At 42.4% G+C, this 13063-nt stretch overlaps 1 protein-coding gene across 6 annotated transcripts in view; it reads left to right on the top strand.

The window, feature by feature from the left end:
- Positions 1–13063, top strand: part of TRERF1 (transcriptional regulating factor 1) — a 99077-nt gene that overhangs the window by 72129 nt on the left and 13885 nt on the right. For 3 of the 6 annotated variants that reach the window (XM_027893506.1, XM_027893508.1, XM_027893507.1), the window contains 4 exons: positions 6106–7741; positions 8342–8391; positions 9204–9354; positions 10263–10511. In XM_027893506.1, coding sequence (XP_027749307.1) covers positions 6368–7741; positions 8342–8391; positions 9204–9354; positions 10263–10511 — 1824 coding nt within the window. In that variant the 5' untranslated portion in view covers positions 6106–6367. The remainder of the gene's footprint in view (positions 1–6105; positions 7742–8341; positions 8392–9203; positions 9355–10262; positions 10512–13063) is intronic. The other 3 variants (XM_027893509.1, XM_027893511.1, XM_027893510.1) reach the window with 3 other exon arrangements.

The raw sequence follows: 13063 nt of genomic DNA on the forward strand, positions 1-13063 counted from the left end.
ATAAAAAAGGCTAAAAATTGAATAAGATAAGCCCTGGTTTGTTTCTGTTGAACCTAATGGAGGGGGGAGCATTGGAGAAAAAGAAGGGAAGGGACAACTTGATTTGGATTTTATCTTATCTGCAGTTAAGAATGAAGCACATATTCTAACAGCAGAAAGACAGCAACTTGAGAAAGCCCTGTCTCAGCCTGTGCAACTGAGGGGTGGTAAGGCACGATGGAAACATGTCTGCAGTGTTGGGAGAACACACAGCAATGACACATTTCTGGGGCAGGCATGCCTTAAGTGTTACAAAACTGCTAAGGCTGCTAAGAGTGGTGGTTAAGCTTGCTTTAGCTGACGTGTTATCGTCCCAGAGGGAGAGAGGGACACAAGAAGGGATGGTGCCCCAGCACATGAGCATCTGCTTGATGCTGTTGCTTGTGAGTATGTGCAGGTACTCTGTCCTGAAGAAGCTGGCTGAACGTGGAGGGGTGTTTTCCTTTGGGTTTTTTGGCCTCTGCCAGCTTATACAGTCTTTTTGTTTTCAGGCTAACTAGTAATTAATCTATAAAAGCATGTAGATGTTTTGCTTAAAGGAACAGCTGAAAAACTTGAAATAAGTTAGACAAACTGTAGGATCCATTTCCCTTTTGAAACACAGCCATGCAGCGTACCGAGATTGGTTAGGTCAGTGCAGTGCTATAATAACTTTACAGCCTTTTAATGAGTCTGCTTCCTTCAGCATCTGCTCTTGTACAGTCTTTTGTCATCCCTCTCCATTAACTCAGTTCTGAAACTGACTCTGGCTGGTTTTGCAGCCCACACCCAGCCCAACTTTCCTGCATGCACTTATTTGGAGTGGATGCCTTGTTCTGAAATTCATGTGAATTTAGGCAGTTCAGTTGCGTGACTGTGGTTTGATCTGTTATTTACTCAATTTGAAAAATTCGACAGGTTTTGGCTTCTGTGGTGTGTGATGGAGCTGGGAGTGTTTCACTGCCTGTTGTCTTCTCTGAGTTCATAGAATGGCTTGGGTTGGAAGGCACTTTAAGATCATCTAGTTCCAACTACTCTACCATGGATAGGACACCCTTCACTAGACCAGGTTGCTCAGAGCTCCATCCAGCAGGGCCTTAAACACTTCTGGGAATAGGGCATCCACAGCTTCTCTGGGCAACCCGTTCCAGTGTCTCACCACCCTCACAGCAAAGAAGTTTTTCTTCATATATAATCTAAACCTGCTCTCCCTCAGTTTAAAACCATTCCCCCTTGTCCTGTCTCTGCAGGGTCTTGTAAATAGTCTCTCTCCATAGGCTCTTTTCAAGTACTGGAAAGCCACAGTTATGTCACCCAGAAGCCTTCTCTTTTCTAGACTGAACAATCCCAGTTCTCTTAGCCTTTCCTCATAGGAGAGGTGCTCCATCTCTGTCATCACCTTCTCTGGACTCACTCCAACAGTCAGTGTCCATCCTATGCTGGGAACTCTGCAACTTCTTCTGGCTATCCAGTGATAACAGTTTACAAAAGAGAAAAATAGAATCACCTTTATTGAAGACTGATAATGTTGGAATTTTCTTCCATTTCATGTTTACCAGAATTAAGTTATGACATACTTCCAGGAGTAATTATATCGCCTTTTAGCTGCTTGTGTTTGAAAGTGGAGTGTGTAAAGACATTTCAGCCATCTTGGCGTGTCCGTGGCCTTTAGTCTGGAGGCTGGAGCTGTGCAAGTTTGCAGGGGACCTTGCTGAAATGATGAGAAAAGAGTTGGAGCAAAACCTCGTCTCTGTTGAAATCAATTGAATTCCCATTAGCTTGAGTCCAAATTTCATCCATAAACTTAAGTAGGGTATTTCTGGGCAGTCTACAGAAATGTTTCTGTCCATTTGCATTTGTTTTCATGTTTCTTTGTAATGATTGCATAATTGGAATGTATCTGCAATGTCAGAAATGTAGTAGGTTAAAAAGCATAAATGACTGTTAGGAAGAGAAGAAACACAGAAATGCAGAACCATTGTTTTTGTAAAACTCCTGCTGCTTTTAGTTGTTTGATTTAACCATTTAGTAGAGAGAGTTGTTATGATAAATGTCAGTGATGGGTGTTTAGGCACCAATGCTAAACAAAAAGGAGAAAAAGCACCCTTTTTTTCCTGTCACTGAAAGAAATAGAAGTCATTCAGAGTGCTGCCAATGGCTTCTCAGTTGGCCAGAGATTTTTGGTGCCTCTAAAGCCTTAAAGATGTTGCATGCAGCACTGATATATTCGGATGGGTTGTAATCCAAGAAGAAATGTGTATTGTTAGCGTTTTGTTAAAACCAATAGCAAATGCTCGCTGTATAAAGCATCAAGCCTGATCGAGTACTAAAAAAATATTTGGTATCTAAGGGACTGGTTTATTACTGATTATGCTTCTATCAACATGCCTGTATGTTTTTTTTTCCTGTTACCTGAATGCAGAATAGCAATGCTTTTTAAACCTTTGCATTTTCTCCTTCCAGATGAGTGATGAATTTGAAAGAAATGTTTTCTTTTTTTTTTTATTTATTTTTTAAGTGGGGGGATTTGAAAACAATGTGAATTTTTTCAAATGTGGTTCTCACAATGACTAAACTTTCCAGTCTTTTTGTGATTTGATTGGTATTTTAGTGTAATATTCCATTTTTTTTCCCTGATTTTTACAAATGTTTCTGTATAACTGTGATGTATAACTGTAATCCACCTAGCACACAGCAGTATGTCCCAACTCCTAAACCAGAGCTGAGTTGAGGATGGCAGAGCTGCTGGAGAGGGAACTTCTGTCAGCATTTTTTTTTTTCTTTTGATTCTGAGAGAGGGGAAGAGAGGTGTTTGTACTAACGAATCGGATATAAAACCTCTTGACTGCTTTCCAGTATCCTCAGAACTGTGACAGGTAACCCCCAGGTGAAAGGGTGCAGTAAGTGGAATTTGGCGGGTGCCCAAGGAACGGCATTTTCTGCCATGACTGCAGCACTGGCTGTGGCTGCTGGTACAGTCGGTAGCATCTGCCATCATGGTGCTCCTGCCTGTGGGAAGAGAAGGGGCCAGGGGTCTGGTTGGCCACTTGATTCATTTTTGTACCAAAATCTTGTTGTTTGCTCTCTTATTCTTAAGTCTCTTTACTGTCCTTACTCTTGGAATTCTTGTGGTCTTTTAATTGTCTCCTGGAGACATTTATTTTCCCTCACTGGTTTGTATCACTGTTATTTCTTGTCCTTTGACTAATACTTGTAACTTCAAAATTTAAGAAGAAGGGTCAAAACCAAGGAACTTGGTGTAAATTACAGATCTGTTAATTGGTAAAATGGGACATAGCTCCTATACAAAAGGTGTACAACGTGTAGATCCAGTAGTACCCTGTTTTTATGAGAAGATGTGTTCACACCATCTCAATGGAGCTTTCTTAACTTGGCAGGCATAAAACAAGTAGCATATTCCCCCTCTTCCTCTAAACGTTGATGGCCTTTCAGTGTGAAATATCACACAGTGTTTATTTTTATGCCTTTTTAATGTTTTGTGGAAGGTTTGTTTAGTTTCCCTTCGTAATTTTTAATAGGAAGTCTTTGAAGTTGTGTTGTGGATGAAAAATCCTGTTGGCAGCCTGGCTGTTCATTGTTGACTCCTATCTTCTTCAATTGTTCATCTATAAAAATTTGGAAGGGAGTGTGTTCAGAGAAACTGTGAAGCAATGTATATTTCTGTAAAGGGGAAATAAATGTGCAATTAATCTCAGCTATTATTTGTCTCGTGGAAATGTTACTTAGTAATGGCTGCAGATGGTTTACACAAACTGTACACACTGCAAGCCCTCTTCATTGGGAGCTATGGTTTTCTGTCATACATTATGTTAGAACGGAAAAGGTTTTTTCCTGCCTGCAGCTATGCATTACCCTTGTTTGCTGTTGCTAGCACAAACTCTCCTTAATATGCATCTGGCAATGGTTAAAATTTTCCCCATCGGTGACTTCACATTTATCCATCTAAATCGCGGATTCTCCTAAGTTTAAAAAGGTAAGGACATCAGTGTGTAGGAGTCTCTGGTGGAGAGCATTACGTGTAGAAAATCAGATGTGAGGGAGGCAGAGTTAAGGTTTTGGTCTAATATTTTTATGCTCTTGTTAAACTTCAGAATCAGCTGTAACATATTTATGAGTGCGTAAGCATATTGTACTTCTGTGCATATGTGTAATTGCAGACACAGTGATTGCATCTTATTGTGGAATAGTCCAACAGCCCTATAATGTGCTTATGGATTTTTTTATTCATCGAAAACAGATGTCTGTAAAATGTTACTTTGAGTTACAGTTTATACAGTAAAAATTATAAAAGGTTGCATCTGAGAGGGTAGAACAGAAGCTGGGAGTTCAGCACTCCCAGTGTAAGGTGAGTGAAATGATTCCCATTGACTGGTTTGGTCTTAGCATATATCCTACAGGCCAGTCAGCCTCACCTTTGTCCCTGGACAGATGATGAAACAGCTTATCCTGGCTGTTATGTCTAAGGAGGTGAAGGAAAAGATGATGATGATTATTATTATTAATATTATTACTGTTATTATTAATAGCATGGATTCACCAAGGGGAAATACCACTTGACCAATCTGATAGCCTCCTGTGATAGAATGTCTGGCTGTGGATAGATGAGGGGAGAGCAGTGGATGTTGCCTACCCAGACTTCAGCAAGGCATTTGACACTGTCTCTCATAACATCCTCACAGGCAAGCTCAGGAAGTGTGGGTTAGATGAGTGGACAGTGGGGTAGATTGAGAACTGGCTGAATGGCTGATCCCAGAGCCGTGATCGGTGATGCAGTCTGTTTGGAGGTCTATTCCAAGTGGTGTTCACCGGGGCTCAGTACTGGGTCCAGTCTTGTTCAGCTTACTCATCAGTGACCTGGATGAAGGGACAGAACGTACTCTCAACAGGATGATACAAAACTGGGAGGAGTGTCTGATATGCCAGAAGCCTGTGCTGCCATTCAGCCTGACCTGGACAGGATGGAGAATTGGGTGGAGGGGACCTTAATGAAGTTCAGTGATGGCAAGTGTAGGGTCCTGCACCTGGGGAGGAGTAACCTATGTATTGGTACCAGGTGGGGGCCAGCCTGATGGAAAACAGCTCTGTGGAGAAGGACCTGGGGGTCCTGGTGGGCAACAAGCTGTCCCTGAGCCAGCGGTGTGCCCCTGTGGACAAGGCCAATGCTGTCCTAGGGGGTGTTAGGAAGAGCATTGACAGCAGGTTAAGGGAGGTGATTTTGTCCCTCTGCTCAGCCCTAGCAAGGTCTGAGATGAAGTACTGTGTCCAGATCTGGACTCTTCAGTTCAAAAAAGACAAATTCAAAAAACAACCCTCTCCTGCTGGAGAGGGTTCAGCAGAGGGCTATGAAGATGATTAGGGTACTGGAGCATCTCTTATGAGGAGAGGCTGTTTAGCTCCAGTCTGCTTAGCCTGGAGAAAACAGAGAGGGGATCTTACCAATGCATACAAATATCTTAAGCTCAGGTGTCAAGAGAATGGAGCCAGACTTTTTTCAGTGGTGGCCAGCGGCAACAAGGGACAGCGGGCACAAATGGCAACACCAGAAGTTCCGTCTTAGTGTGATACATCCATCTTTATTTGGAGGGTGTCCAAGCATTGGAAAAGGCTGCTCAGAGAGGTTGTGGAGTCTCCTCCTCTGGAGATAGGCACAAGTGAACCTGCTTTAGCAGGGCATTGAACCAGTGATCTACAGAGGTCTCTTCCAACCCCAGCCATTCTGTGAGTCTGTGACTTGACTTGATAGTCAACTGTCTGACTAAAATAAGTCATGAGAGTGCAGGATGTGGCCAGCTTAAAATGCTTGAATGTTCATATACTTTAGGGGAAAAGACAGTTTTGAAGAATAAGCTTTTATTGGTTTGGCAGAATGATTTTATTGGAGCACTAGAGAAGAGGCCGGATAATGGGATGAGATGAAGAAGTCTTAACTGCTCTGAAACAGCCCAGCTGTTACAATTTTGCATCTGATTAGGGATTTCAGAAGATTTTAGAGTTTCCTCTGAGGCAATAACAATAACAGTTTATGCAGAGATCCAACATTTACCTTGTCTTTCACTTACTCCACAGGTGCTTGGTACACTGAACTTACTGATCTGTGTAGGATTTGTGTTGTGGTCCATTTACTGAAGATGTGAAGCAACGTCGAGTCTGAGATTGGAATTACTGACAGACTGGAGGAGACTTTAGTCCTTGTGATGCACATGGACATGCTGAATTATAAGTAATTCTAGCTTCTTCTCCCCTCCCCTCCCCTCACTCAGCTATCTCAGGGTTCATAGAGATTTCAATGGTTTGCGTGCCTGTAAGTTTGGAACAGAAGTGACCAAAAATGGGGGACCAGCAATTGTATAAAACTAACCATACTGCCAACAACAATGAGAACTTGTACTACGAACAACACCAAATGAACTCCCTTCCATCTCTAAATCATAGCTATGGGACGTCTGTTATGGATGCTCCCCAGGCATCCCCCCTCTCCCCTCAGTTTCCCCAAGATTCAAGGGACAGTATAGCTTTGCCTGTAGGTTCAAAAAGCCTCGGTTCAATGCATACGTCTAGACAAACCAGCTGGACACATTCTGGCTCAGGAAACCATGTCCCAGCAAGGAACAATTTGAATAATCAAAGCGCAGTGTGGAGCCCCCTCGGGCAGGGGGACTCCCACGATGGATACCAATACTCTTACTCTCAACCCAGTGAAAACCGGTCGCAAAAAATTACCAGTGGGGTCCTGCATAAATTGGACTCCTTTACACAAGTATTTGCTAACCAAAATCTAAGAATTCAAGTCAACAACATGGCTCAGGTTTTGCACACCGAGTCTCCGATGGTGGATAGTTCTGGTGACAGTGCGCTCAGGCAGCTGCTGTCCCAGAAGCCAGCGGTTGAGCAACAGCCTGTAACTTCCACTGTACAAAGATATCAACCAGTGCCACAGCAAACACAACAGAATTTTGCAAGCACACAGCAAAAGCAACAAATGCAAGTCATGCAGCACCAACAGTTGTACTACGACTACCAGCAGCACTTATCACAAATGCAGATGCATTCTGCATTCCAGCAGGGACAGGCGCACGTTCCGCAGATGCAGTCCCAGCAGCTCTTACCGCAGCAGATGCAGCACCTGCAGCAGCCTCAGTACTACGCTCAGCCACAGCAGGGGCACCAGCGGCTCTCGATGCAGGAGATGCAGCAGCAGCAGCCAGCTCGGCAGCAGCGGCAGTGTCCAGTGCAGATCGCTCAGTATTACCAAACACAACCTGTCATGCAGCAGTTACAGCAACAGCAGCAGCAGATGCAATTGCCACTTCCTCCGTATCACAGGGAACCCGATCCAAAGACTATGCATGAACCACACCAGTACTCTCAGGATCCCAGTCATCCTGTGCAGCTTATCCAGTTGGGAGCAGTGCCTCAGTATTGCTTCCAAGATCCCCATGAACAGTACAGGCACTTGTACCCACAGAGTTTACTGCAGCAGCAGCAGCAAGATCAGCAGAAGCAATACCAGAGCAAGAGCAGAGTGCCATCTCTGAACTCCCATGTTGGCCTCACTCCACCAGAGACCACAGAGGATCCTGCACGGCAGGAGGTAAATTCTGTAGGTAACGCCATCCCTCATCGAACACTTTTGCCACCCTCGGGGGTTCATCTGAACAACAAAAGCTCTCAGCAGGACTCTCCCAGCGCCACATGGCCTCAGGTAAGTAGTATTTTAGATCCATGCTCAGCCAAACTTGTTTGCAGAGGAGTAGCAAGGTGTGGAAACTCTTCAGGAGAGTCAGAAGGTTAGGATGTGAGTGGTGGGCATCTCTGGGATGTTTTGGGGAATTGCATTAACAGGCTTCTGTCTTTATCTCTGGGTTGGCTTTGGGCCAGGCTGGCAGCAGCACAGAACTACTGCTGTGGCGCTGCTGCTTTCCTTCTGAGAGGCTTTGGGAAGGTCTGCTTCGGTTTCTGGGGAGGAGGGACCCAGTGACAACGAAGCGTTCTTGCTGATTTTTTCAACACCTGCGAGCTCAGTTGTTCAGGAGCACTTAGTCAGCTACTTGTTTCCAAAAGTAGTGCTTCTGGGTCAGAACAAAGGCTTCAAACAGCGGGTGAATGGAAGAAAACTTGCACTAGCTATGCTCACAGGGGCACTGATTTGATGTCAGGCTGTCAACTCAGAGGCTTTTAATATCAGTAAAATCATACACAAAATGCAGACTTCATGCTGTAAGGCTCTTCATTTGCGCATTAATATTTCCAGAAAAATTATTTTCTCCTTTTTCCCTTCTTTTCCTTTCTCCTCGTTTGATAGCAGGTGCAACTGTCAGAAGGCAGACTGCAGCAGCTGTCCCCAGAACAAAGGTATTTTAAAATTTTTTGGGGGGTCTTTTTAATTTAAATATGAGAAACGCAAAGTTCTGCAATTTAGAGGGAAAAGAATGCAGTCTGGGTAGGTAATATTTGTTGCTCTTCTAGAAACATCTTTAGTTTTGTGGTTTGTGATTTTAAGTTTGTGTGATTTCCAGCATCACCCTTCCACAATAAAATCAAATAAATGTTTTGTCTTTTTTTTTAAAAAAAAAAAAAAAAAAAAAAAAAAAAAAAAAAAAAAAAAAAAAAAAAAAAAAAAAAAAAAAAAAAAAAAAAAGGTGGGTGGGAAGGGAACCAAATTAAAACCAAAAGCAGGGGAGCAGTTTGCTCTATGCTGCATTTATAAACGAAAGAATGGTGTGTGGTTAGGATTTGTAACTTTGGCAGTTTGGCAGCAGAGATCCTCTGTTTTTTCTTAAGGTCTCACCTCTGAAGGATGAGGTTGACAATAAGTTAGAGGCATTGCATCCAAGTACTTGTTAATTGGTGTCGTGAGGGGGGAAATGTAGGCCTGTCATGATAGATCTCATGGGTTCTCAGACTTCTTTGCATTGAGACTCACGTTTTGATGAGCATGTCCTACTCAAAACTTCCCTTCTCCCCATCTTGGGAGCAGCTCACCTAGGTTATTTGCCACGTATTCCACAGCAGTCACCACATGCTTAACTATGACTTCATAACCATCTAGCTGTAAAATTTTATTTAGTTCCTTGACTAAAAGAGCTTCCTCTGCAACAAAGGAAATATGCCAAACTAATGTTTTTTCTTCTGCTCCATGCTTAAAAAAATGAAAACAAATATAGTGGCCAGAACAGAGAAGCACTTCCTGAGAGAGCTGATGCGAAGAACAAGCTAATGTGTTCAATATGCTTGAAGGAGTTTAAGAGTTTGCCTGCTCTAAATGGTCACATGAGGTCACACGGAGGAGTAAGAGCATCTCCTAACTTCAAACAGGTATCAGTCCATTTTACTTCAGTATTTGGCACTCTCCTTTTGTGTTTGCTTGCTTTGCAACGCTTTGCTTTGCTGTCAAAACTTGTTCTTCTCAGCGCTGTTTTGTTATGTCATACCCTGTGTAAGTAGAAATGCACATAATTCTGTTAGTTTGTAGGCCAGAGGTCTTGTTTTAAACTCAGAGGCAGTGGTGGAGGACAGATCAGTGTTTGTCCTTCTCTGTTTCTCAGCACATTACAGAAACACCCTACAAAGTCATGTCAGGAGTGTCTTAATTTTTTTTCCCCCTCATGTTTGTTTATTATATTAGAAATACGAGGAACATCAAGTCTTCCTTATTTTTATTTGAACTACTTGGATGACTAAGGGATATTTATTGGAAGCCTTCCCAGGCTTTAACTGAAGGAGCAGAATTTTTGAATCTTTGACAGCTTTCTTCCAAAGTGTTTTAGTTCTATGGGTATCAACAAATGCCAAACCAAAAATGTGTTTGAGTTATTCTGCATAAAAATAATTTGCCCTGTCAGTTAGTCGTTCTCTATCCTGATACTTTAGAAATTCTGTCCTAACAAGGAACACCATAGGAAGGCAAAAAGCTACCAAAGTTACACAGTTTGTGTCTTTGTTTTGAGGTGGGTAATGGAGAATTCTGTGTTTGTAGTGATAAAAAGAGATGTGTTTATCTGCCCTCCTGCAAGTTACCTTGTGAAGATGTTTCAGGTGATTATTTGTCACCAAAGCTGTCAACTTCGTTGAAGGCAAATAAAGAGTCCCAAGAAGGAATGCTGGTGTGTGTTCTGTAACCCTGGCCACTTCTTTCCAGCCACGGTGCATATACATTGGGTAGTGTATCAATCCAGAAGCAGCACTCCCTCACTCGGGCTGAAAGCCTTTAATTGTCTGTACAGGATGAAGGAGAGAAACCACCACAGCAGCCGCTGCCTAAAGAGGTGGAAAGCCTCGCGCCCATCGTCATGCCAGTGTCTGTCCCTGTAAAGCTTCTGTCACCTGAGCCCAGCACGCAGCCCTCTGCCAGCGCTGCCACAGTCACAGACAAGCCTGCCAACTCTGTGTCAGATGACGAGATGCCCGTTCTCGTGAAGATGACTTACTCTCCACCATGCAGTCCAAAAGTGGCCAACCCCTGCTCATCCTCTGTGAGTGCTGTGTTTCTTGCCACTAACTGTCCTGTGCTTGTTAAATCCCTTTGCTTGTAGTGCTGCTATTTTCTAAAACATCTGTGTTTTAAAATATTTTCTGGAATCTTTATGATTCCTAATAAACAAAAAAAAAGTCTTGTAGCATCACGGCATTTCTTCCTTCGTCATTTGGAAATACTTATTTTCCCTTTGCTGAGGAATCGAGATCTCAGTTGAAAATAAGTAATTCGATTTTATCCCACTAGAACAAAGGGATTTACTATCTTTTTACTGGTTTTGTTTCTTTTTCCTTTTCAGGCTGCTTCACTGTTATGTTATTGCTTAAATTCGGCAGTTTTATTTCCTCCTGTTCTCTATAGTCAGATATATGTGCTGCTCATTTCAGCTGAAGATAGTGCAGTGCTTAGAGTGGGTGCTCTAAGCCAGTATGAAGCTTGTCGACTTGGAGTTTTGCAGTGAAGTAGTTTTTCCCTTTCTCTCTGCATGCATCAGCTCTAAGGGTTAATCACTGGGAGTTCTGATATGGAAAAAACAGCTATGCTTAGTGCTTTCATTTCGCTCATAAAACTGAAATTGTCAGGCAGCACAAGGAATTGATGGGTACTTGAATGAGATGTGAAAATGCTCTTTATTGTTTTCCTGAAAGAGTCCTGGAGCAAGCAGTATTTATTTCATGTTCCGGTGTAGGAATAGATTCTGCTTGTTCCTTCAAATCCATGTTGGCAGAAACGATATAAGGGATTATTGGGGAGTATAAATACTGTATGGTATTATCTGTACCATACAGAGAAATACTCGTGTGATATTTTTTCTTTTCCTGCTCCATGCAAGGCTGATGACCAAACAAGGTGACAGCATATACCATCATAGGTGACTCCTTAAAATAGTCCATGTATTTATCACCCCCCCAACCTTTCACTCAGACATTCACACTACTTTTAAATGTATATAAAATCTTTTCTCTCTTCCTTTCAGACAGAGGTTTTACACGCAAACTTCCACTTCACTGGGAAAGCCAGCATTTCACAATACTTACTAACTCAGCAGTACAATTTTTCATTTCTATTTCTAGTTCCTCTAAAGAATAGGGACAGTCTTTTCTGAATCCTTGAGCTCTGAGTGGGAGATCTTCTCTAGAGACATCAGAGTAGGTGGCTTGGGCTTGTGTATTTCTGCAGTGTATGTAAAGTGACTGTGATTAAATCTGCCAGTGTTTGGCTAAATGCGCATTCAGTCCCTCAAAATGATGCTTGTGGTCTTTGTTGTTGCCCAAGCAAACGAAACTCATGCAGTTTCCTCTCTGGACCCTATCTTTTATATAAGCAGTAGCATTGGAAACATTGAAAGTTCAAAAGATGTACAGTTTCCCTCTTCTTCTGTAAAAAGATTTTGTGCCATTGGAGAGGGGGTTTTTTCCTAATACCAAAGAACTGAAGCTGTCTTGCATTTATTTATACTGTGCTTTGAGCTGTCCAGAAAAGCTCCCACAAAGTTCATGGAGTCAATAAAATCAAACAGCAGAAAGGAACTAAATATTCAGCAAGGCTATAGGATGGTGAGCAGAAGCTAGCAGTCAATGAGGGTCCATCAGGATCTACCCAGAGTGGATCTATCAAGGTGTGGCAGCAGGGCCCACAAGGACGCATTCTGTCTTGGATAGTAGGAATCAGTTCCTCGAGCTTCAGAAAAGTATCGGGGTGATTCCTAATCGAGAGCCCGTGTACGCCACTGTCTCCTTCACTATTCAGTGTGGTCTTTTCTGAAAGCAGTGGTGGCATAGCCCCACTGAGGTTAAGGTATACTGTAGGTGAAGCAGTGGAGGAGATGGAGGTGTTTAGGACTTCTAAGATGTTGTCTTGGTTGGCTGGTTTGCTTTACACTAGTGAGAAAGAAGTACCAAATGAGCCCTGAATCAAAGACTTGGATCTGGCTCTCTGGTCTCTTTATTAGGTTTTGGGTTGTTTGGATTTTTTCCCCTTTCCTCTTTTTGAGCACTCAATATTCACCGTCTTGATGGACTATATCTCTCCTTGCAGGTAACTTTCACTGTCCGTTATCAAAAAAATTCTCTGTAAAGCTGCATTTTCTTCCATGCAAAAGCAAAACTCTTCCAAAACTTAATTTTTTACATTTACAATTACAGAGAAAAAATGTCAACAGCTGTTGGAGAGGATACAGCCATGATCTAACAGAGAGGACAGGACCTCTGTAATCAAAAACATTTCCTCAAGCTGGAACTTATTAACATAAGGGATAAAGGGTGACAGTGCTAATGCTTGTATAACATGATTTTTATTGGGTGAATGTGATTCACCAGAACCACCCATGGTGTAAAGATGTATGTTGTTTAAACATACATTGTAGTAATTTGCTTCATGTAGTAGTAGAATTTACCAGATGATGCAGACATTCTGGAATAACCCCATCAGTCAAAAATTTTTTTCTGCTTCCCAGATTTATCCTAAAGATAACTTAGAGTTTGAACACCTAAAAGCAGTACATTTAATTCTGTGTTCATCTACCATGTTCTTAAAGCACAAGCTGAGAAC

This window comes from Empidonax traillii, unplaced genomic scaffold (genome assembly GCF_003031625.1).
Source record: "Empidonax traillii isolate 1590-97213 ecotype Southwest subspecies unplaced genomic scaffold, ASM303162v1 scaffold391:size1093220, whole genome shotgun sequence".
Classification (NCBI taxonomy): Eukaryota; Metazoa; Chordata; class Aves; order Passeriformes; family Tyrannidae; genus Empidonax; species Empidonax traillii.